At 45.6% G+C, this 24,417-nt stretch overlaps 1 protein-coding gene and 1 non-coding gene across 2 annotated transcripts; one reads left to right on the top strand and one right to left on the bottom strand.

Annotated features, from left to right (window-relative positions):
- Nucleotides 1–1,738: 1,738 nt before the first annotated feature.
- Nucleotides 1,739–14,725, bottom strand: LOC119174947 (src kinase-associated phosphoprotein 2). Its single transcript, XM_037426088.2, has 7 exons — nt 14,541–14,725; nt 14,116–14,400; nt 13,725–13,853; nt 12,624–12,698; nt 12,238–12,452; nt 5,178–5,259; nt 1,739–2,385 (listed from the first exon to the last, which is right to left on the bottom strand). The coding sequence occupies exons 1-7, from the start codon at nt 14,578–14,580 to the stop codon at nt 1,898–1,900; spliced, it is 1,314 nt and encodes a 437-aa protein (XP_037281985.2). The 5' UTR covers nt 14,581–14,725; the 3' UTR covers nt 1,739–1,897.
- A 244-nt stretch (nt 14,726–14,969) lies between these two features.
- On the top strand, nt 14,970–15,041 carry TRNAG-UCC (transfer RNA glycine (anticodon UCC)). The gene has a single exon. It is a non-coding gene; the product is annotated as a tRNA-Gly (tRNA).
- Nucleotides 15,042–24,417: the final 9,376 nt, after the last annotated feature.

The following is a 24,417-nucleotide window of genomic DNA, read 5'->3' as shown; positions in this document are numbered from 1 at the left end:
AAGCATCAATAACATGATTATTATTATCAATAGTAAGCAAACAAAAGAAAAAAAAGTTCGCAAAATACAGCATACATGTCTGGATGTTTACAGTATACAGTAAACCTACAACGAATTTTATTAAAACTGGACAAAGCATCCAAATATCCAAAAATGCAAGATTTCCAAAGGCCTCTGACCTTTTTAGTCAAACTAAAACCAACAATGAATTTTATTCGAATTGGACGAATGTCAAAAATTGAAAAATGAAACGTCTTCAAAGGCTATAACCTTACTTTTTTGGTCCTAACAAAACCCACAATGAAACTTTTACGATTGGACAGCACATTGATATAACCAAGAAATAGGATGTGTTTAAATGGTATTCATAGGCTTACAATTTAAGTTAAATTAACACCTATAATGAATTCACATTGAAGCACAATATTTTTATATATATGGAACACAAAATGAAGTCCCAAAATATGACTGCCCTATAATTTTTTTACACCCCTAGGAGGTATAATGGAAAAATAAGTCTGAGCTAGTTTACAGGCCATTAAATGGAAAAGAACAGTTGAAAATTCTTTGTCTGAGGAAACGACTGACTCTTGCTAGAAGGGTATGTGAAAGGCAAGTAATAAGTTTTGTAAACAATAAGTGTTGTTTAAATAACGTTCTTTCAGAAACATTTCATGCTATAAAATCCTGCTGTGTAAGTCAGCACACCATTGGCATATTTAAGACCACCCTCCTACGAGAACACCTTGCAAACGTAGACATGCACACAACTTATTCGCTCTGTAGCCGACGTGCCGCCTGGGCCACAGTGAAGCAAGGGGCTTTAGCTACACTACCAGAGCTATCCACCATAGCAGACCATAGCTCGATGGAAAAGAAACATGGGTATTTTAAGTTTTTTTTTTTTTTTTGCATGAATCGGGCTGTAATGCATAAGTACATGTTACTCCTCCTTACAGTGAGCTGAAACATTCTTTCCAGTTACGGGCGATTTGAGTACATCTAATTAATTGTACATCCTACTATAGGCGTTGAGCTAGTGTTCCAGGCCCTCCCCCTGGTGGCACTCTGTCACTAAAACGTTACTGCATATTCACATTGAAGACATTCTCAAATGTTGACTTGACACACTGGTTGATTGCTCTCCGTACCCCTCCAAGACTATATCCTTTGACCATATCATCGCAGCGAGTTCATTTTAGCACCTGCTTATGTCATCGCAACTTAGTCACTGTCGTAAAGTATGCTACTTTTGTCATTCGGACACATTATTTATTCTACTCGTGATGAACAACTAGAACAACATTCCAACCGATATTGTTACAATTGAACACTTAAGGAACTTTGTTATTTTCAAGTCAGTTGGTACAACACCATGTGGCCCCACTGTTCTTTTCTTACAGATAAACATTTTCTGCTTTTTTTTATTCTGATGCCCATTGCGTATGCCACTCCATTTATTTCCAAGTATTCTTGCAATCATTTTATTCAATGATTATGTCTAGTGACTCATTGCTAGCGTTATATAACTTTATAATAACCCTTGCTATTGTTTTGTGCATGTACCACACTCCTCTCTTTAATGATGTAACGATTGAAGGCACGCGAAATAAATCAATAGAGAAGGTAAGGCAATTACACCCACAGCTAGCAAAAAAAAAGAAAGCTCGAACACTAAGTTTTATTCGTTACTGATAATTTGATTCTAATGGATCTGATCACTCTTATTACCACTATGTAAAACTTGGTTAATCTTTTTATTTCTATGACAATCGCTATTACTACTCTGTGCATAGAAAAAGCATGTAAAGTCATTCTCGTCACACATCACACTTCACACTCACTTCAGCATCCCAACAAATGTGATGAAAATACAGCCTGATCATCTATGAGAACATCACTGCACTTTCTCATAGGCTGCCATGAGATATGTCTTTGGCACAAAGCCCACAGATCCCTTGTTGCCACGTGGCTGGGCGACCCACCAAGAGTGTTCATCATACTCTTTGCTGACAACTTTTAGCAAGTCACCACGCTTAAAGGAAAGTTCATCAGGTTGTCCGGCGTGGCAATCCCAGATAGCCTGGTACCAGCTTTCGTAGTCGCTTGTCACTTCCTCATCTGTCTGGCTGCTCGTCTTCGTGTCGTCCGAGAAATAGCTTTCTCCGTCTTCATAAAGAGGCTCCTCTTCTTCTGGCGGAGCAGGTATGGTTGGCGGGCGTTCGACATACTCATACTCGAGCTCTCTGTCTGCTTCAGACGAGATTGGTGCAGGTGGCACACGTGGAAGCTCCTGACGAGGGTTCGGCAAAGACAACTTGCGTGCAGGTGGCTGGGTAGCTGGCTGCTGCACATCCGCAGGATTTTCTTGGGGCAAATCTCCAGCTGTGCAAGAAAATAAAATCTTGTATTCGACAGAATTACTTTTCTAGCCAATATCATTTAGTGTACTCCGGAAGTTTTCTTTTTTTTTCCACATGTGCATCGGTATCTCTAGTGTCAGATGCCATAACACACCAACATTTTAGTTCACACAACTCCAACAGTGTGTTACGAAAGGTGTAGCAAAAGGCATTCATGCTTTGAAAATTTTCCTTCAGTATATACAAAGCATATATGTTCCCCTATTGGCAATATCGAGAGAAAATAATGACAGGAAATCTCTTTTGAGAGATATGACTATTGCGGCACTATGCAAGTATAGAAGCGCTGAAAAGCAATAAACTTTAGTATAGCTCATCCACAGGGTAGCGATAATAGAATGCCTTTTTTCCTTCAACGTTTGAGACGTATAAATGAATTATCTAACCTAGAATACGAATGACTACCAGCAAAATACAGCCAAGATGATATTAAAAGAGCATGGTTCACAATTATATCCAAATAAAGTGCTTTCAGGGCTCTTGAGTGTAGGACAATGGCAGGGTTGCCACTGATGGCTATTTTTCACAACTGGCGAATTCGAGAGGCCCATGGTGACCTAAAAATATGAATGATGACATGGCACATTTTTGGCGATTTTCAGCTCAGGTCTTGACTGAGTTATGCATTCTATACTTAGTGTCTTCAAAATGTATAAGCAACAACATTTTTTCTATCTTTCTTAGTTTTACACCCACCAGTAGAAGGCACACTTTACGCACAATTTAGTATGTCCTGTTTCTTGTGTGTATCTGCTCAATTCACCTAGATCCTGGAGGCACTGGCGTATCTGCCAGCAACCTCCCAGCAATTTAGGTCAGTGGAGTGCTGTGCGTGTTGTGAAGCGGTGGTGTTATACTACGTTTTTTAGGCCCTACAAGCACCCAAAAGCATCTTCAAAGTTTTGCATTAGTGAAGTGGCTAGGCGACAGTTAGGCCGCGTGTTCAGATCGCAGCTCCAGCTGTCGAGAATAGCTTGTCGACTTCTTTACTGTAGTACCCCTTAATTTGGTATGTTAAATTCAAATTTGCTATTACCATACTTTCCGGGTGGGCCAAGAAGTTGGCCTTCTTTGGCCAGCCTTCAGAAACTACAGTGAGTTGAATGTATAGCGTAAGCATGACCACACAGAAAGTGTGGTGCTGGCATTGCGACGGTTACTCAGTAATTTTTGAATTCAGTTCTATTGCTTTTCAATTAAGTTTTTCAATTATCGGAGTTATGATTTTACTGCAGCGATATTCTCCAAATCTGCAGAAGGGCTACGCACGGTGTCCCTCACTTGTTGTAGCGACTGCTTCATCCTGTATTTGCAACAGCTGAAACAATCACAAACTTTTGTTATGAGGCGCTAGCATTCAGGGACGCTGCTAGTGCATTCATGCCCTTTCTCAGTGCTCCCATGGTAAAGTGGGCGATGTGACTAGCAATAAAAAACATCTATTATATTTTGGGTTTATGGATGGAACCGTGCTCCACGTAGCTATACATAATTTGGAATTTTCATCACTAAGCACGCCGCACGTATTTACCGTGGCGACCTTTTTGGCAAATTTTGAACAAAAATGGCGACTTTTGCCGACATTTCGCTAGTCATTTAGTGAATTTCACTCAAAGGTCAGTGGCAACCCTGGCAAATGGCTATTTTAGTTGCAATCTAAAATGGTGCATGCAGATTTCATACTAGGGCTTTGATGGATGGCAATCTCATCGATGTACACTTTTCTCCACAGAGATAAATATGAAGGCCAAATATGTTTTAGTGTTGACAGATGAAAGGGGCACCATTAAGAATATCAACGCATGATGTGCACAATCGAGCTTTTAAACCTGCCAAAAAAGAAGCATCCTTTTACATTTAGTGGCAAAATGAGCCAGCAATTACACCCCTGTGATACATATCTCATATATTTTAAGGCTCTGGCTAATAATTGTGCTAAGGACATAAAGTAGACAGTCTGCAATCTAACTGCAGGAAATACATCATCACTAATACAAATAAAAAAAAAGCTGATGAGACCTACACCGATCCCAGGGAAACACCAGAAGTTATCGGAGAAGTAGCGGGTGAGCGGTTATTAACAACATATTGAGTTCAACTGCAATCTATATGCAATTAAAAATAAGTGGATGAATATGAAGCAGGTTAAACTTCCAAGTGAGTGAGACATGTGGAACAATGTCAAACGCCTTAGTGTAATCGAAAAAGCCACATTCAGTTTCAACGCCAAGGCCAGAATCAGAAAATAGAACATTTTTATGGGACAGAAACTGCAAACAACCAGAAGCCACACTGTCAACTCTACAACTGTTCTGTAGGGCCTTCAGAAACAGCTGTTTAACTTGTCTAATCTAAATGAATACCTATCAGCAAAATGTAGCTGAGGCAGTATGAATGGAGTACTGTTTCATCGAACAGCTTGATATAAATTTTACAAAAGGATCAACATGATGATGATATGTGGTGTGTTATGTTGCACGGGAACAAAGTATCAACAAACAAAGTGATTCCATAAATACACTTTCACAGTGCTAAGGTATCGAACGAGTACTTCGCTTATTAACAGACCTAAAATGCATGAAGCTTTTTCAAGAATTACTTTACAAATTGAAACACTGCATTTATTCAAGAACAATGCCTTGTAAATTCAGAGAAAGTCCAAGCCATCTACTTCATAACTGCAGCGTTTGGTGAGATGTATGCTTCTTTTGCTTGGTTGAAAATTGAGCCTGAACATGACAGATAAACACTTACATGAGATGGGTGAAGAAATTTGGCTGTTCTTTTCAATGGCTGAAATCCACTGCTTCATGTCTTTCATGTTGAAAGCGATGAACTGAAATGCAAGATATTTCATTGGAAATTTCGACGTGTAACAGCCACAGTGCAGACTTAATCCTGTCAAATCTTTTAATCTCTTGTTAAGGGTGCTCAAGATGACATTTAACTCGTCTTAATTGCAGGCTTGAGGCAATGAAACATTATTAGATATGTGGGGTTTAACGTCCCAAAACCACCATATGATTATGAGAGACGCCGTAGTGAAGGGCTCTGGAAAATTTGACCACCTGGGGTTCTTTAGTGCACCCAAATCTGCGCACATAGACCTACAAAATTTCCGCCTCTATCGGAAATTCAACCGTTGTAGCCGAGATTCGATCCCGCTACCTGGGGTTCAGCAGCCGAGTACCATAGCCACGAGACCACAGCGGCGGGGCAATGAAATATTATTATTAGTAGCTGTAGCATATGTACCCATAAGAAAGGCCTACCCACTTTTCTGTACCTGAAACTTTCTATTTTTGCACTTGAAAAGCCCAATAAGTTATCTCCTAACTTGGCAAGTATGTAGTATGCATAAAAAATCATCACCTAGGATTCCTAGTGGAATCCTGAACTATGCAATCCTTGTTTATACTAATTAATATTCTTTTGAATGTTGTACATTTTTAGAAAATAAGATGAGTGATTAAGTGAAGAAGCAAACTTAAAAAGGCACCTCTAAACGAGACAGCTTTTTAAAACAGATTAGGCAAGTTTAATCCTGGCCTTCGAATTGCTACAAAGCTTAGGAAATTATTATCTGTTGCACATAACCCAATATTATCCACATATTATAATACTATAACCTAGTTGAAAGACTATGTTTCAAGAAAATATGCAATGTGTAAATCACTAAACAATAGTGATATGCAGGAATCATACTAAAAAGGAATCTTGCAATGACAGAGGTGGACATTTAAAATATTATCGACTTATTTTGGTGCGTGAATCAAGCACTGTGGTGGCATACGGCACTCATTCTGCATACTAATCAAAATACAAAAAAAAATTGAAGTACGCAAGTGTGGTGAACATTAGGTTGTTGAAACATTAACTCCGAGGTGTGTCAGAACCACCCTGTGGGAAAACCACGCTTCGGAGTTTAAAGGCACCAAATGAAGGAGACGCAAACGCCAGCATCCATGGTAAAAGAGCGTGTTCTATTTCGGCTGGTCTCTTCCTCTTCCTCGTCGTTCTCCGTCTCTTGGTGCGCGCGCTATTCGCGCGGGAGGTTCAAACAATTTCCAACATCCTCCGCGCCCGAAAGTTCAATCGCCCAGCTCCAACGGGCATAAAAGTTGTACTGGCCTCGTAACTTCCGTACCTCCTGCCAAGACAATCTTGCAGGCTCTAACGTGATTATCACTTGATAAGTACACGTCAGTAACTCTACCAACTTTCCAAAAAGTTATGGGCACCTTGTCTTCCTTAATGACGACTACATCGTTAACCTTAAGCTGGTTGCAAGGCTGTACTCGCCTAATGTGTGCACTCCTCAAGCACAAGAGGTAGTCTTTATACCAACGCTTCCAAAAATCAGCCACTATTTGCTGCCTGTACTTCCAATGCTTTAAAGTATCGGAGCGAGTTCCCGACGTTTCAGCAGTATTAGCACTAGGCAGTGTAGTAGACTTCCTACCGGTTAGAAAGTGCGAAGGTGTAAGTACAGCTGGATCGGTAGCGTCAGCGGAGAGGTACGTTAATGGCCTAGAATTCACTACATTTTCTACTTCGGCAAGAATGGTCACAAGCTGCTCGAAATCAAAGCAACCTTTCCCTAGAATTTTCCGTAGGCAGCTTTTAACAGTGCGAATCATCCTCTCCCAAAATCCACCCCACCAAGGACTACGTTCTGCAATGAATTTCCAGGTAATGTGGTTATTAGAGCAAAAGTCCTGTACTTGGAAGTCTCTCAAAGCTCTGTACATCACTTTTAAGTCGCGACTGGCAGCATGAAAAGCTAGAGCATTGTCGGAATAAATAACACTAGGCAAGCCGCGTCGCGACACAAACCGACGGAAAGCCATTAAAAATGACCCCGCCGTCATATCGGAGCACAACTCCAAATGGATCGCCCGAACGACGGCACACGTAAAAATAACGATATAGGCCTTCACGGGACTGGTTCCTTTCACAAAAACGGGACCAGCAAAGTCAACACCCACAACTTGAAAAGGGTGTGATCTCTTAACCCTGTCGGTCGGCAGTGGTGCGGTAGGGGCTGTTGCAGGTTGGAGCTTGAATCTAGCACACACTTTGCACCTAGAGAGCACTTTTTTCACACACTGGCGGCCCTTAATCACCCAAAAACACTCGCGTAGCTCTGAAAGGGTATCGTTTACACCACTGTGCAGCAGGCGCCGGTGCGTGCGGTCGATGATGAGGTATGTGCAGCGGTGGTCAGCTGGTAGTAGAATCGGGCACCTCACGTATTCTGATGTTTTTACGTTGTCAAGCCGGGTCTTGATTCTTAAAATCCCATCATTGTCCAGGAATGGATGCAGATTACGAATTCGGGATGCCTTAGCTAATGGTTGGTTTTTTAACAATGAGGCGAGTTCTATACTAAAGGCTTCCGCTTGTGCATTCTTCATCCATGTAAACTCGCCTTCTTTTATCTCAGGGGCAGTGAGTGGGCCCATCAGACGACGACTGGTGTGCACTCGACAATTGTGAATAAATCTTCGAATCCAAGCTGTGATTCTAACAACTCGTATCCAGCTGCTGTACTTGTCGAGCTCGAAAAGTGGCTCTGCTTGCGAGCATTGACAAGCCAAAACTGTTGTGTCTTCGTCGTTTGATCTACATAGTTCATCCGTTGACTCATGAGGACCAGCTTCACTTGCCGGCCACGTTTCTTGGGTACCAGATAGCCAGTCAGGCCCATGCCACCATAAATCGCTAGTACAAAGGTGATGCGCTGATATCCCTCTTGTAACTAAGTCGGCTGGGTTTGTCTTTCCAGAGCAATGTCTCCAGCGACTCGGGTCTGTGAGCCCTTGGATCTCAATTACCCTGTTACAAACGAAGGGCTTCCACTTGGTGGCTGTAGACTTGATCCAACTCAAGCAAACTTGGGAGTCGGTCCAGCAGAAGTATTCTATATTTGTGTGTGGCAAAGTATCCACAAGTAGCTTAAGAAGTCGAGCTCCAAGAACCGCAGCGACGAGTTCCAGGCGTGGTAAAGTGAGACCCTTGATTGGAGCGACCCGAGACTTAGCGAGCAGCTGCTGGAGTCGAACCGCTCCGGTACTGTCTTCCACTCGTATGTATGCCACTACTCCGTAGGCACACGGGCTAGCGTCCGTGAATATATGCAGCTGGTGAGTGCTTTTATCAGGGCTGCTGTTGTCTAGTTGATACCTCTTGGTTCTAAAGTCTTTGAGGTCTTGAAGTTCGACAGTCCACTTGTCCCACTCGATCTTCAATGTCTCGGGGAGAACGCTTTCCCAATCGAGTCCTTGCATCCATATCTTCTGAAAAAGTATTTTAACTCGAATGGTGAACGGTGCTAGCAGTCCCAAGGGGTCGAAAATTCGTGATGAAGCCTGAAGCACAGTTCGCTTGGTACAAAGTCCCGCTTTTAAGACTTTCGTCACAGAGTCAATTTTCACCGAAATGGTGTCGTCGGTGTAGTTCCAGGATAGCCCAAGAACCTTAGATTGTGTGACCTGCTCAGCTGACGTCTCTCCTGCTTGCTTGAGCTTCTCTCTTAACAGGTCGCAGTTTGTTGACCACTTCTGCATTTTCATTCCGGCCAGCTCCATTATGGCCTTCGTCTCTTCGTAGAGTTGTAGCGCTTCTTTTGTCGTTGAAGCTCCGAAAACTAGGTCATCGACGTAGAAGCTTGCCTTCAGTTTTGCGGCCGTTACTTGGTAAATTTGTTCAACGTGATCGAAATGGTATTTCAACGTTGCAGATAATAGGAAAGGGCTTGCGGAGGTGCCGAATGGAACTCTGGTCATTCGCATTTCTTGTATTTTTGGCAGTGGTCTGCCTGACATTGGTAGCCCTTCAAACCACAAGAAACGAAGAGCATCTCTGTCTTCTTCTCGAATGCTGATTTGTAGAAACGCCTTCTGCACGTCTGCTGTAATTCCGATGGCGAAAAGGCGAAACCGGATCAAAACCTTGAAAAGGTCAGCATTCAGATTAGGACCTTTTTCGAGTTGTTCGTTGAGAGAACAAGCTCCTGATGCATGCGATGATGCGTCGAAGACTACGCGAAGTCTCGTCGTCGTAGATGTTTCGCGGATTACCTCTCGATGCGGCATGTAGTATAGGTGCTGTGTACAATAAGGGGCATCTTCAACTTTTTCAGCATGACCGTCCACCTCATACTGCCTGATAGCCTTATCGTAGGCTCTCATGGCTTCGTCGTTTGGTGACAGCCGCTTGACGAGTCCATGGAGCCTCGAAAGGGCTACTTTGCGATTGTCGGCCATGTCGACGAGAGGTGATTTCCATGGCAACGCAACTTCATAGCGTCCTTTCCGAAGCCTGGTAGTGTTGTTGAATTCTTCCAAAATATCTGCGTTGCACTGAGACGTCGGCGTGTCGGCAATTCCGATAGCATCGAGGTCCCAAAATCTTTGTAATGGGAAGGCGATCTGGTCGTCTTCGTGGGAACCTGTTCGAAGAACACATACTTGGGTGCTTGCTTTGTTACTCGTGCTTCCACCACCAGATAAGGGGCCTTGGAGAGTCCAGCCCATCTTTGTGTTAATGGCGAGTAAGGCAGGGTTTTCTTCATCCCACCTCACTTCACTCGTGTTGGGCATCAACTTCCAAAGCTGGTCCGATCCAATGAGGACACTCACACCTGGCTCACAATCTACACTCGGGTAAACGACTGCGTCAGCCAGATGTTTCCCCTCCGCTGCGATGGCTTGAAGAAGACGACTCTGCCTTGGTGCTTCAATCATCTCCTCGCAAATAAAGGGCACCACTATGGCCTCAATGTCAATGGTTAGGTCGTCGTGCTGACTGCGGAGCGTGATCTTGACCATTTTGAATCGTCGGGTTGGGTCGCTCGCTCTACCAAACGCACTGATGGCGAGTTCGGTCTCGGCAACAGCAGGTAGACTTAGCTTGGAAGCGACGCTCTCAGTGACGAACGTTCGCTGGCTTCCGTTGTCGAGAACACCGCGTATATAGCAACAATGAGATGAAGTCGTTACCCAAGCTCGAAAAGTCTGGAGAAGAACATCATTGATGAGTCGGGGAACTGAAGCTCTCTGAGTGGAAACTTGCACCGTAGCATTCGGTTTCTTCTGAGCATTAGTCACTGATGGTGTTTCAGAACTACTAGCATTGCACATCGAGGAGGCGTGTCTGCGCTTGCATGCTTGGCAGTGCACTCTCCGCCGGCAATTGCGGACCAGATGTCCTTTTGACGTGCACCGGAAGCATCGACCGTCTGTTACAAGTTTGTTGCGCTTCTCGGCCAGAGTCATGTCACTCGTGCAGTCCTCTGTCTTGTGATCGGTAGCAGCGCAGAAAAAACAGGACGAGGGGGAAGATAGTGTCTTGTTTTGAAGAACGGATGCTGTAGGAGTCGCGGACTGCTTCTTGAATGATCTATTTAATACAGGTACGCTGTTGTTCGATGTCGTTGGCAAATTGTTCACTAAAGAACTCTTTTCTCGACATTCAACTTCGATGCGGAGAAATTTCATCAGCTGCTCAAGTTCCTGATCAGATGAAGCCTGGCTCGTTTCCGTCGTGTTCTCCATACTTTCTTTTTTGAAGTATTCTACGACAATGTCAGCTGGTATGACTTTGAGCAGAACTTCATTCAGCATAGCCGCGTAGGATGACTCCGTGATTCCAAGACTACGCAGTCCCCTCCTGTTTAGTTGAACTGTGTCGAAAAGCTTGCGCAGAGCAGTGACATCACTCGCTAATTTCACTGGTTTGAGCGTGCGCAAATTTCCTAAGTACTTCTGCTCAATGACTTTCTTGTTTCCAAACCGACGTTTCAAAATTTCCAGCGCGTCATCGTAACAAGAATCTGTCACCTGAATACCGGCGACGGCCTGAGCTGCAGGTCCATCTAGAAGTGAGGCCAAGTAGTGAAACCGGTCTGTGTTGGACAGCCTTGGGTTCTCGTGCACGGAGTGCAGGAACATATCCCAAAAGGGTTGCCACTTGATCACGTTTCCATCGAAACGAAGAAGCTCCAGCTTGGGAAGTCGTGCGCCGAACTCACGTTGTGGAAGTCGTTCATGCTCGCTCGGTGCACCCTCACAGGTCCTTGCGCCCATGGCTGGAGTTGTAGACGACGCCGGCGTAGCAGAAGTCTTCAGAACTTCAATGTGGTGCTCGAGCAACGCCAGAGTACTGTTAGCGGCGTCATCGTATTGCATGACCACCTCATAGTCGTCTGCCGCCAGGTCGTCAGTGATCAGGGTTTCAACCTCGTTGTTCAAGGCTTTAAGTTCCACGTTGCTGGCGCGTAGGCGGCCGTGCAGCATTCGAAGTCCAGAAAGCTCGAACTCATTGGACTGGAGCACCTGGTTGACCTCGTTGATGATTCTCGTGTTCATCGATCGCCGCGAGGCCCGCTTGCTCTTCGCTCGCTCCATGTCGGTCTAGCTCGCAGCGCAGCTCACCCACACCAGGAATGAAAGGCTCGGGTCGTTGTAGGCTTGATTCCCGGGTCGTCGGCACCAAAATCGATGTGGGAAAACCACGCTTCGGAGTTTAAAGGCACCAAATGAAGGAGACGCAAACGCCAGCATCCATGGTAAAAGAGCGTGTTCTATTTCGGCTGGTCTCTTCCTCTTCCTCGTCGTTCTCCGTCTCTTGGTGCGCGCGCTATTCGCGCGGGAGGTTCAAACAATTTCCAACACACCCTCTGGTTTGAATCCACAATAATGCAACACAATATTTATAGGAGGATTAAGAAGAAGAACAGCAAGCAGTTTACCCCTGGAAATTCTGTATTTCACTTAGAAGCATAGCTTAAAAGATATGAATCAGCCCTAACCTGATAGGTTTTCTTCCCAGGACAGACGATTTCAAAGGCAGCGTCCTTCTTGGAAGCATCTTTGGAGGCGTACACAAAAGGCCGTGCCTCATACATGTCCAGTGCTATCTGCCCCTTTTGACGCTTATCAGTTGGCTTCTCGTACAGAAAGAGGTAGCCATCACGAACAGCACACCAGCGCTTTTGGAATGGGCTAAGCAGGCCTCCCAGTCTCTCTGCACAAGACAGAACAGCCAATGAAACAGTGTAAATTGGACAAGGCTGCATTTACACTCTAGATCCGTGTAACTCTGGCTCCGTGTCAAGACTGAACGCTGCGAAAGAAATGCTGCTAGTAGTCACACGCAGCACTCCAGCTTGCAAACTGATTAGATGTATCCACAAACCTTTTCCTTTTTTCTCAAGCAACCCTGTCTTGTCAGCCTTGGACATCTCACTTGCGGGAATGTCAATAAGGGGGCCTGCAATAACATTCACATTTTTGTAGCAGATTCGATACAAGACAAACAAAGTCTGAATAAAAAGAAGTTATAAAGTAATAAGTTAGGGTTGGGAACAGCGTATGCATGTTGAAAAGCCATTCTCTTTAAGTAGAAAAGGTGTATCAAGGTTACGTATTTTTTTATACCTTTTATATATTTCAAAGGACCCGCGATTCTTTATTGAATATGTCTACCCTTTCTTTCACAATAAAATGTTTGCTTGTTGCTCTTAGGTGCTTGTTCCTCCTCTCGATTAAAATACTTGTAATGCATTATGAATAACAGTTTATCTCGGGTTCATTACCTGCAGACTTCATATGCTTGTGGCTAAAAAAAAATATCTGCATCTTTGGGACATCTACTTGTTAATTGCATAATGACGGTCTTGACTCTGGGCAGGTTTGATGCCTTTAGGTAACACATGAAGGCTTACTGGTCGGCTGCTTACTCAAAGTTCATGTATTAGATGTTGGTGTTGGACAAAAGGATGTTCTGCATCTGTTACCATGGCAACAAGCTCTATTGGCTAACATTCTCTTGGCTGAGGAAGTGTTAATAAGGGGTAGCAAACAAGCCAAGAAACAATTTAAGAAAACTTTTGTGTAGCACCAGTAATTGCGTCCAGTTCACTGGGGTGTCTTTCATATACGTACATCTACATAAATATACAAGAATGTAAACTGAAGAACAGTTGCTGCTACCGGGCGAATGATAGTGAATACTGCATAATACGGATGTAGTGGTTTCCACCGACAGCAAATTGTTGTGTTGTAGACTGACTGATTTGTGCGTGTCAACTAAAATTAAAAATAATTTCTTCTATTCTTTTTCTTACCTTCATAGGTTTGAAACTAATAGAAGCTGTGCCCCTACGTTCTTCTTGTTAATTGTAACATGAGGGTAACGAAATCAAGCATGCAACAAAAAACGAAAAACAAATTAAAAATTTGTGTAGCACAGAAACCATGGCCAGTTCAATCGATTGCCTTTCATGTAGACGCTTACCATCCTCAGCCAGTTCTTCAAGCTCTGATGACGTCCTCGATAGACCCGATTTCGATGTTTTTGCACCTGCTGATTCAGCGACTTCCCCTGGGGCGTCGTCCGCCAGTACAGCCTCGGAGTAAACGTAATCTGCGGGAGACGTGAAAATAAGAATAATTAAATAAGGTCAACAATTTCTCGTGTCGCGTACCCTTAAGTAAAAGTACTGACAAAACAAGCACACGCTAAATTGTTTTCAGTGGCTCCACCGGCGAATTTGACTGGTGAACAACCTCTGTAGCTAGAAAGCAGCTACGGCCGCTCCACAATAAAATATATTTGCTGGTTGTTCTTGTGTTGTCCGATGGAAGTGTTCCTCGTAACACTGCCACGGGAATATCAAAGCACGTACCGTTGCTTGAATCGTCAGCGTTCGGCGACTTCTCCACTGGAACATCCCGCGGCGCAGCCAGCACACCTCCAACTTGCATGTCGATGTAAGGGTGCGGGCTCGACAGGGGGCGAGGAAGCTTCCATCCTTGCATTTGCTCGGCGCTCGTAATGTCGAGGGATAGCAGGAGGCGCGGATACTCCTGACACAGCCGCTGCAGTTTCTGCTGAAGTTCCGTTTTCGCCGACGACGCGGCTGGCGACAGCGTCTCATTGTGCAAATCTACGCTCAGGAATGTGTTGACATCTGGAATCGAAGAAGCGAGAAGTCATCACTATGCGCAATCGCCGAGGTTATAGAGTCAGTGCCGCGAATCATCACAAACTGTTCAAACCTGCTCAACCTCACCACACCCCGCTACGAATGCGAGTGCGCATTTGACAGACCTTTAACGAAATCCCGCACACGATCGTTGAACTTCAACATAACGAAGCCGCAAGCTACGTAGATTGACGGCGCTTGGTTATGAACTCGACGTCATCTCTTTGCAGGAACGCAATGTGCTGCGTGACTGTGTGTCAGCGCGCCTACTTGATAGCGCATTTCCTCTCACTCCTCCCCGATCGTAACGTGCCCGCAACGGAAAACGATAACACGAAAACAAAACCTGCACAAGTTTACCGGTTCTGAGCTAAGCCGTACTATCGTATCACGCTCAGCGTTTGTTAGATTATAAACGCTTAAAATAATAACTATTTAGTTTTATTATTGAAATAATATGCTCAACTTTCTAAATAAATACAATATGCAACCTGTGTAGTAAATTTTTTAAGACAAAGGTTTACAAAGGCTTTGTTGCAACTACGCCGTCATAAGCGTCGGTGGTATAGTGGTTAGCATAGCTGCCTTCCAAGCAGTTGACCCGGGTTCGATTCCCGGCCGACGCAAAATTTTTTTATCTTACTTTTGATTAAATCAGTTTTAAATAATCCAGGAAGAGTAGCACCATCATCTTAAACCCCATTTGAGCTATTCTACTGAAAAGTAAAAAGTATATTACATAAGGAAGTCGAGCACATTTCACATCTACATGAATTAAGGGAACACTCAATGCTTCCAGTAAGCAAAATATAGGCTGCATTATTTAAATTTAAGTAGATAGCTATAACTCCACAGTGCTAAGAGTGCACAGGAGAGAGCTTCCTGAAGGTGTCCTATGGTATATAGCAAGGCCTTTGAGCATTCCATCTCAAATCCATGCCGAAAAATTCCCAATCGTAGACACAGAACATATAAAGCTTTTTCGCTGTCACTTCAAATGAGCAGGGTTTACTAGGTTCTACACGTCTTCTAATCTTGCTAGGGGGCTTCCCTTCCCCAAAACGGCCTGGTATGTCCTCTAAATGTAGTGAGCTTTAATATCAATGATTTAGACAGGCAGGAACTTTCTTGGGTCCTGAGAAACGCTACTCCTTTAGAGCAACGTCACGGGCCGCTCTCACGTAGGAACGGGAAGGCCTAGCCTACCCGCTGCACCGTGGGCTCTCTGGACAGCCCGTAGTTGTGAGCAACTCTGAACGTCGTAAGGCAGAGTCCCAATCTTCTTCTGTGAGCCGACTTGGGCCCCGTAACAAGGGGCACTGCCAAAGCGTATGTGCTAAGTCACTAAACTCACCACAATCAAGTAGAGTCAAAAGCCTCTGAGAATACTATGCTGAGGAAAAATAGGCTTGGAGAGGACCTGGTCTGGAGCATTCTAAACGTGATGGCCTGAGGTCTAGACAACTTGTTGTGCGGAGGAGCAAATGACCGCCTATTCAACTGGTAGTGTTTAGCCACTTCATTCAATATTATTAAAGCGTCCCTAAACATCTCACTGCCAACCGGCGGACCTACGTCCTCCCCAGCATGGAGGGTCAGTGCGCGCGCCCGGGAGTGAGCAGTGCCATTCAGTTTCACTAGAGAGTCCAGTAGGGGTTCGAGATGTGCAGGAAACCACGTAACTGTTTGTGGAGAAAGTGCCCTATTTTCAAGTAGTTTACTTCAGTACAGACGGCACCAGAGGCGAAAGCCTTGACCGCTGACCTTGAGTCGGTGAAGAATGGCGATCTACTGTCATCCAAAAGGGCAAGGGCTACTGACAACTGTTCGGCTCTTGAGGGAGTATATAGAGTTCCTAACTGACGCAGCATTTATAATGGAACCCATATGATTGACGGAAATAACAGAAAGCCTAGCTGAGCGACCGTACCCAGACAACACTCGATGTCCTGAGGTCGTCCTCATATGGTACAATCGTCCTCGCACAGTTCTCATTGACCTTAGTACTTACTGAGGACGACACAAGCTGGTTTGACCCAGAAATGTCTTTTCGAGTGCTTTCTGAGGACAATAATTTATCCTGAAAAAGTACCTTTAAGGACGTTTTGGAGAGGACAAAAGCAACGTGCGAGCGCCGGTTCAAATCTTTCTTCGAGTGCTTTCTTAGGATAACAACTGTTCTGGAAAAGGTCCTGTCAAGGACCTTTCGGGGATGACAGAACATTGCACTGAGCACTTAGATATAATTCCTCAAGACCTTTGCGCACCAAATAGATGCATTTCATATGTGAAAACGTTCTTCACACGTTCGTTTCATACAGTCATAAAGTTATTGTATATTTTCACCTTGTTTGTTTCTTTTTTGGCAGAAAATTTTCAAATTACGCGTTTCGCTTAATGAGACACGCGTCAATAATTGGCATAGGCATCAAACCTAGTATTGCGAAATGTCAATTTGAAACAGTGTGTTCCCAAATGTCACCGCCTTAAATTAGTCATTATACGCCACTGTGGTGCGTAATAACAAACTAGCAGCTGGCATCCATTGACTATGCGGCACCATTTTAGATAGTCAAGTAGCCAAGCCATTCCAAGCCAACTGACTGTCAAAATGGCAGCGGCGGCCCTGTCTGGGAAGGTGGAGTGTACTAGTGGAAGTTCGTGGCCTGTGTTGTTTGTGTGCATGTTTAAAAGTGAGATATGTGTGAGTTGTAGATGATGACGCCTGGTAAATTGCCGTGTTTATGGGTGCACTGGGCTGCACAACGTTCAGACTGATAATGGATGCATTGTCACCAGCCGACCGCGGCGAGGTGTGGTTCGAAGCAGCCTGGAACACCAGATATCAATTGTGCTTCGAAGCAGCATGGTCCGAACGTGGAAGAATCTACTTCTGCTCTGACACATGGCCTGACCTCGGGCAAGTCAAGTCAACGCCCGTGTCAAGTGTACTGATAGGCTGTCATAGCGGAGCCTCTAACACCAATGAGTGCATTGGGCGCGATACACGTGGTGATGAAGACACTGTGTCGAACTTTCGAGGAAGATTACAAACGTAGTTGATTGACCTGTGTTGACTGCCTTAATACTGCTTTTTTTTCAGATTATACGCGGACTCGAATGCGTGACAAAACTGTCAGTTGTGATTAATTACTGTGAAATAAATTTCAGTCCTCGGCAAGGAGCAGCGCTTTGAGATAGGTAATAGTGCACTTGAAGTTGTAAAAGACTATGTCTACTTAGGGCAGGTAATAACCGCAGAGTCGAACCACGAGATTGAAGTAACTAGAAGAATAAGAATGGGGTGGAGCGCATTCGGCAAGCACTCTCAAATTATGACAGGTAGATTGCCACTATCCCTCAAAAGGAAGGTATATAACAGCTGTATCTTGCCGGTACTTAGCTACGGAGCAGAAACCTGGAGACTTACAAAGAGGGTTCAGCTTAAATTGAGGACGACGCAGCAAGCAATGGAAAGAAAAATGGTAGGTGTAACCTTAAGAGACAAGAAGAGAGCAGAGTGTATTAGGGAACAAACGGGGGTTAAGGATATCATAGCTGAAATCAAGAAGAAGAAATGGACATGGGCAGGGCATGTAGCGCGTAGACAAGATAACCGCTGGTCATTAAGGGTAACTGACTGGATTCCCAGAGAAGAGAAGCGGGTTAGGGGGAGACAGAAGGTTAGGTGGGCAGATGAGATTAAGAAGTTTGCGGGTATAAATTGGCAGCAGCAAGCACAGGACCGGGTTAACTGGCGGAACATGGGAGAGGCCTTTGTCCTGTAGTGGACGTAGTCAGGCTGATGATGATGATGATGAAATTTCAGTCAACAAGCTTTGTTTGTTTTGTCACCTGTCTGTTGATTAATACGGTATATATACACGAGACCTCGCAGGTGTTTTTCTTTTGATGTATGGAAATATCATGAAAAGAAGTAAATCCTAAGTAGTATCACTGCCCACAGTACCGAACCGGCCACACAATGGTTGTTCTGAAAAGATACTGAAAAAGTCCTGAAGTGTTGTATTGAGGATGTGCTGAGGTTGTTATGTGTACGGACAAGGGGACGGGATTAGTGCCATTCTAGTACCATAAGAGGACATTCTGAGGGCGTCATATTGTCCTCACGAAAGCATACTGAGGACGTCCTGAGGTTGTGTTTGTGTTGTCTGGGTACTGAGCGGCATCGACAAAACACACTGAATGAGGATCGTTCGTGATGTTCTTCAGAAGTGTGATGGCCCTAGCCCGGCGCCTTCCTACCTTGTGCTTATCGAGGATGGATGATTCGCGGAAACGGACAGACCTGAATGGCAGTACGCTGTTCATCCGGATGTTGAAAACGGTGATCCTCTACGAGCGCCGGACTGAGGCCTAGGACAGACAGAATATTCTTACCAGCCGGCGTGGAGGACAGGCGCATTAGCTGTGCAGTCTCTTGGGTTTCAATGATCTCATCTAGGGTGTTATGAACTCCTAGCTGCATAAGCCGTTCAGTGCTTGTTCGCCCGGGCGAACAAGCACTGAACGGCAAGCACTGAACGGAAAGGGTGTTGGGCATTCTCGGCCGAGAATGCCCAACACCCTCTTTACGCTTTTTCTGATCAGGGTTTCCAGCTCCTTCTTTTCGAATCCATACTAAGAGTGTGCCTGGCAGCAACGTACTTTATATGACTCATGAGGAATGCATGAAATAGCCTCCGTAGATTGTCCTCTCTGAGTCCCCCCTTCTGTTCGAAACCCTATTAATCAACCTGATCATGTTCTCGGTCTTGGTTGAAATCTTAGCGATGGTTTGTCCGTTGTATCCATGTGACTCTATAATCATGCCCAGCACTCTTATAGCGTCCACTCTCGAAATGGGGGCGCCACTTCCGGTATGAAGTACGATGTCTACCTCTGATAAAAGCTTCGAGTTTTTTGGTCTGGCTCCTTTTCTACTGGGCCTGAATAAAAGCAGCTTCGATTTACTCGAGGAGCACCTCGGCCTTGTGTCAGCAAGGAAGAGCTCTGTCTGATCGACAGCTTCCCGGAGTCAACGTTTTTAGAACAATTCAGTTTCACAGCTCCGCTCCCGAGGCGGCCGTGGTGGCGGTCACGCGAACTAGTGGCGCTGCAGTCATGCTTTTCTTCACTTGCTCCTGATCGGGCGCGCGGACAGGCGGGTGCTTTGGCGGGCGCGCGTCGTTCGAAGCGATTTCGTTCCCCGCACGTGCGCCTGAATCTTCCGGTTTCCGAATGTTCGCTTTTTTGTTGTGAAAATGCCTTCGTGTTTTGCGCCGGGATGTACGAGTGGCTACAGAAATGACGCCGCAAATCATCATTTTTTTACCCCACCACGTAAGGCCACGGAGTTTAAACAATGGGAACACATGCTGCACCGCAAGGACAGGCGCCTCACGCAAAAGTCCAAGGTACGTGAAAGACATTTCGAAGAGCAAGACATTGTAAAGTATTTCAAGCATGTTGTAAAGGGCCAGGAGGTTTTAATTCCCCGTGGTAACTGGAAGTTAGTGCCAGGAGCGTTGCCGCGTCTCTTTCCTGGCTTGCCGGAGCACATATCTAAGCCAAGAACGACGACATGCACGCGAAAATCACTGAAAAAGCGGAACGAAATCGGCTTGGAAGCATCGGCGGAAAGTGCGTCTTGTTCGAGTGGCTCGTGTGGAGAGGCCTCTTTGTCCTTAGGCGATTCGCTTGGAGCAGTGGGCATCACGCCACCACCTAGCACCTCAGCAACGAACTCCTCCGGTGTTTGTCTGAACGAACTGGTGACAGTGCCGTTACCTAGTAGGGACTGGAAGCTTGAACTCATCGTCGATGAATGTTCTGGGCAAACTTGCGGTGTTTTTTCGACAGGCGACTTGTGGCAGGGGAGCTCAAAGTGAGCAAGGCCGTTATTGTGAAAAATGATGGCAGCTGTGTTGTGAACGGTTACACCAAGATGCACAAGCAACTGCATAAGACTGTAGACAGCACTGCTAGCGTCGAGCACCTGCTCAATGAGACAGATAGCTTGAAAATCTGTTCAGGCATTCAGGTAGCTCACACTGGTGTGACAGGAAAATTAGAAAAATGTCCATCACAAGCTGTGTTCTGTCCTCACAACCCGACCTGTATGTGCTCGGTGCCTACGCCTCCAAAGGCAAATGCGAGCAAGAAAGCCAATGAAGGCAGCGGTGAACAAAAGCAAGTAAAGGGGAACTGCTCTGAACCGGCTGAGGGCGTCCTCGTTTCAATTCATGAAAGTCTTGCTGAAAAGGCGAAAGCGGCAGCTGAGCTAAAACTCGCCGTTGAAGCAAAGCTGGATAAGAAGCTTCTGGGGATGGTTTGTACCGAGGACGTTTGCTGTGACGAACGGGATCATGGGTACCAAAAAGCTGGAGCACATGAGATGGTGGTGTACTATCTAGCCGGTTATGTGCACAAGAAAATCACGAAAACAATAACGTGCGAAGAATGCTGTGCGTTGCTCACAGCTTCTCCCGATCAGTTCAACTCCGAGGAAACACAGCTCAACCAGAGGCGCCTGACAGAGTTGAGGTCATTCAAGCCAGGATGCCTTCGAGAGGCCTCATTTAGGCTGTACGCATTAATTAAGGAAGTAGAAGAGGTTGTGCACGATACGCTTGAAACGTCGTCAGTGTTCGGGGATATTTTCTGGATGGTATTGGACAGGCTTCATGCGACTGCACTGCCTGCAATTGGTTGTAATGAGCACCATGAATTCCTCACCGCAAAGATAATCAAATGCTATTGTTTGATGCGCATGCACTTCTTCTCTCGAAAGAAGAACCGTGAACTGCTTGTCACGAAAAAAGTTCAAAATGCAAGAAAAAAAGCTAAGCTGCTTTGAGCTGCCTTTCTTGCTCAGTGAACGATGCAATACTATTCTGTATGTGCAAGAAAATATATGTTCCTTCTGAATTTGCCATTTTTACTTTCTCAGTATTATTATTCTCACCATGTTATCTTCAAATAAGATTCACGGGAATAGGAAAGAAAAAAAAAACACCGAAATCAGATTGACGAGTCTGTTCGGTAAACGGCGCATGACTATGTGGCATCAGAAACGAGCACTATGCTTTTGAAAAGTTTTACTGCATCTACGTTTTCTTTGAAGGGTGTCTTTTTTTTTTTTTTTACAGTTATGCTCGCGCGAGGCCGCCTATGCCCACATAAGAATGTACTGGCGACGGTAGCTATAGATGGAGCCCAGACACGTAATTCCACCTGATGAAAATGGGCGCAGCAACAATGAAATGCATGTATACGAAGAAACTGCTGCTTTGGCACGAACTGTTCCGCCAGCAAAGCGAAACGCTTTGAAATGCGAGCGGTAACACGGCCGCGCCGCACCGCGTTTCCTCCGGTGTAGCAGACGACGCGCAGAGTGCGGAGCAAAGCATGCCTACAGCGCCCCTAGCGGCCGCGACACGCTATGCGGCCGCGCCGGATAGTGGGCGCCTATGGGAAGCTGTGAAACTGAATTGTTCTAAAAACGTTGCCCGGAGTGCAGTCTCAACTTCCCCTTCGCTACCTCCGGGACACCAGATGGTAATATCATCAGCGTAAAGCGTATAACTTGCATATAGAGATGTTAAAGAGAAGCGGGGATATCACCGCTCCTTGCGGCGTACCTTGTGGGGGAGCACGCGCGCCCAGCCTCCCTTTTCCTTTTTACGGCAGCGCGAAAGCCTAGTTGCGGGAAAACCCCCACAGCCGGCACTCGTGATTTCCCTTTTTCCGGCACGCGGAACGGGTTTCGCGGAACGGAAGGGAGAGAGAAATTGGGTCAGCGGACAAAACTAGCGTTCGAACAGCTGCACGCTCTCCCTGACACCGGCCAGGAACGAAAAAAGTCGAACCCGCCTAGCAATAAAGTGTCGTTTTGTTGACCTAGCCTGTTGCCTTATTCGCCCGAACCCGTGTAGCTTCAATGAGACTAACTGCGGATATGGGACGTTAATCGTGCATGGTACGACTGTGTGCGGCTGAAACATTAGCTAGGCTTCTGCGTCAGCTGTTCATAGAACGGACCCCTACATCCTTTAAGGCCCAGTGCTATGGGAGAGGACTTGACGTCTCCGATATTGAGCGTGGTCTTCCTGGATTAAAGAAAGGAGCTGACGTATCTGTGGAAGGCTTCACCCAGTCCAAGCTCCGAAATGGAGTTTAAGATGTGCGCGTGAGAGATGTCGCCAAACGCTTTTTCCAAGTCAAGACCCACGATGCCTCTTACGCTCTTGTGTTCACGTCTATGATTTGATGTTTGAGCAGCTTCATTGTGTCCTGTGCGGACAAAGACGGACGAAACCCAACCATGTTGTAAGTAAAAAGACCTTTTTTTCTATATGTACTTAGAGACACGGTTGTGAATGACGTGCTCCGCCACCTTGCCGACACAGGACGTTAGCGATATGGGCCTAAGACTGCCTAAACCTGGAGGACGCTCCGGAGTGGGAATAAAGACAACCGACGCCATTTTCCAAGAGTCTGGAACAGAACCTTCTCTTCATATTTGATTGGTCTCATAGGTAAGAAAATTGATGGATTCGTCTTTCAGGTTTCTGAGGGCCCTGTTAGAGATGCCATCTGGCCCCGGAGCCGATCGTCCATTAAGGTTTCGAAGAACTTCCGAAACGTCGCTGGTAGTGAAGGGCTCTCCGAGCTCAGTGCACGGGGGTCCAGTGTAAGACGGATAGTCTGAACCACTTGAGGAGCCAATGGGTAAATATATGTGAGCCAAACCATCCAGTATAGCGTCTTTAGAATCGAACTCTCTGTCGGCATGTATGAGTTTCGCAATGTCTTGCCTTTGATTACTCTGGGCATTCGACTCGTTCAAAAGGTGCTTTAGCAAATTTCATTTACCTCCTATTCTCAGTTAGCCATCAACAAAATCGCACACCTCATCCCACTGCTGCCTAGAGAGGGTCTGGCTGACTAATGTCTCCCTTGAGCTGTTTGACCCATTGATCCAGGCTGGGGGTTGAGTCTTCAGCTTGCGCACGTTCTTTTCTAATATGCCGGAAGTAATCCTAATCTGTGACACTAAACTTTCTTACGGGCTAGCCCTTTACACTTATATGGGTAGCTAGGACATTATGGTCACTACCCAGATCCACATGCAAGTTGTGCCAAGTAGCAGATTCAACATTTTTAGCAAAGGAGGTGTAACAAAGGAGATCTGGCGTGGTGTCCCTCGTGCAGGAGTTACCCATCCTAGTCGGAAATACTGGGTGCAAGGCCAGGGTGAGGTTCAAGTTCGCCGCTGCTTGCCACAAATCCTCGCCTTTACGGGATGACCGCAGGTAACCCCAAGCCTGATGAGGAGCGTTGAAATCCACCACAACCACAAGCGAGAGGATACCGGCCCTGGCGGCAGCCCTGTTTAAGAGCACCGCAAGCCTTTGCCTCGAGTCATTTGGCGAACTATAAATATGCAGGACGAAAACGCTACTCTTTAAATGACCCCCCCCCCCCCACCCCACCGGAATAATCTCGACCAATGAGTGTTCCACCTTACAACTGTTCACAGAAAGATCGTGCGAGTTATAGGATCCCTTAGATACGAGCGTGCGAATGCCCCTACGTCCGTCTCCATAAAGAGCGTGAGATGTGTAACCGGCAGAATGACAGAATCCGAAAGCGTCTCCTGAAGCAAAATGATGTGCGGCTTTTCAGAGTGAGAACGAATGAACTACCTTCTTGCGGGTAAACCCCCAGCAGTTCTACTGGCAAATTGATCCTGACCTCTTTAGGTGGACGCGTCATGGTTAGGCTCGAAATATATGTGCCTGCGTTCGAGCGCGTTGACCTTAGCGTCCAACGCACAGAAGTTAGCTTCCAACGCATTGACCTTAGCATATTCAGCGCGCTGAACTTGTCCGCCAAGGTATCGACCTTAACATGAACCGATGCGAATGTTTGGCTAAGCGACTGGAACATGTCTCTGATCTCCCTTTTAAAACTACGCAGTTCCTCATCAAGTGCGGG

This window comes from Rhipicephalus microplus, chromosome 5 (genome assembly GCF_043290135.1).
Source record: "Rhipicephalus microplus isolate Deutch F79 chromosome 5, USDA_Rmic, whole genome shotgun sequence".
Taxonomy (NCBI): Eukaryota; Metazoa; Arthropoda; class Arachnida; order Ixodida; family Ixodidae; genus Rhipicephalus; species Rhipicephalus microplus.
This window is presented reverse-complemented; position numbering and strand designations above follow the sequence as displayed.

Coding starts and splice junctions, on each gene's coding strand:
- LOC119174947 (XM_037426088.2), bottom strand. CDS start 14,580: ATGTTGAAGTTCAACGATCGTGTGCGGGATTTCGTTAAAG. Junction 13,854..14,115: donor CGCTGACGATTCAAGCAACG/GTACGTGCTTTG, acceptor CGTCTCCCGCAG/ATTACGTTTACTCCGAGGCT. Junction 12,699..13,724: donor TGAAGAACTGGCTGAGGATG/GTAAGCGTCTAC, acceptor ATGTTATTGCAG/GCCCCCTTATTGACATTCCC.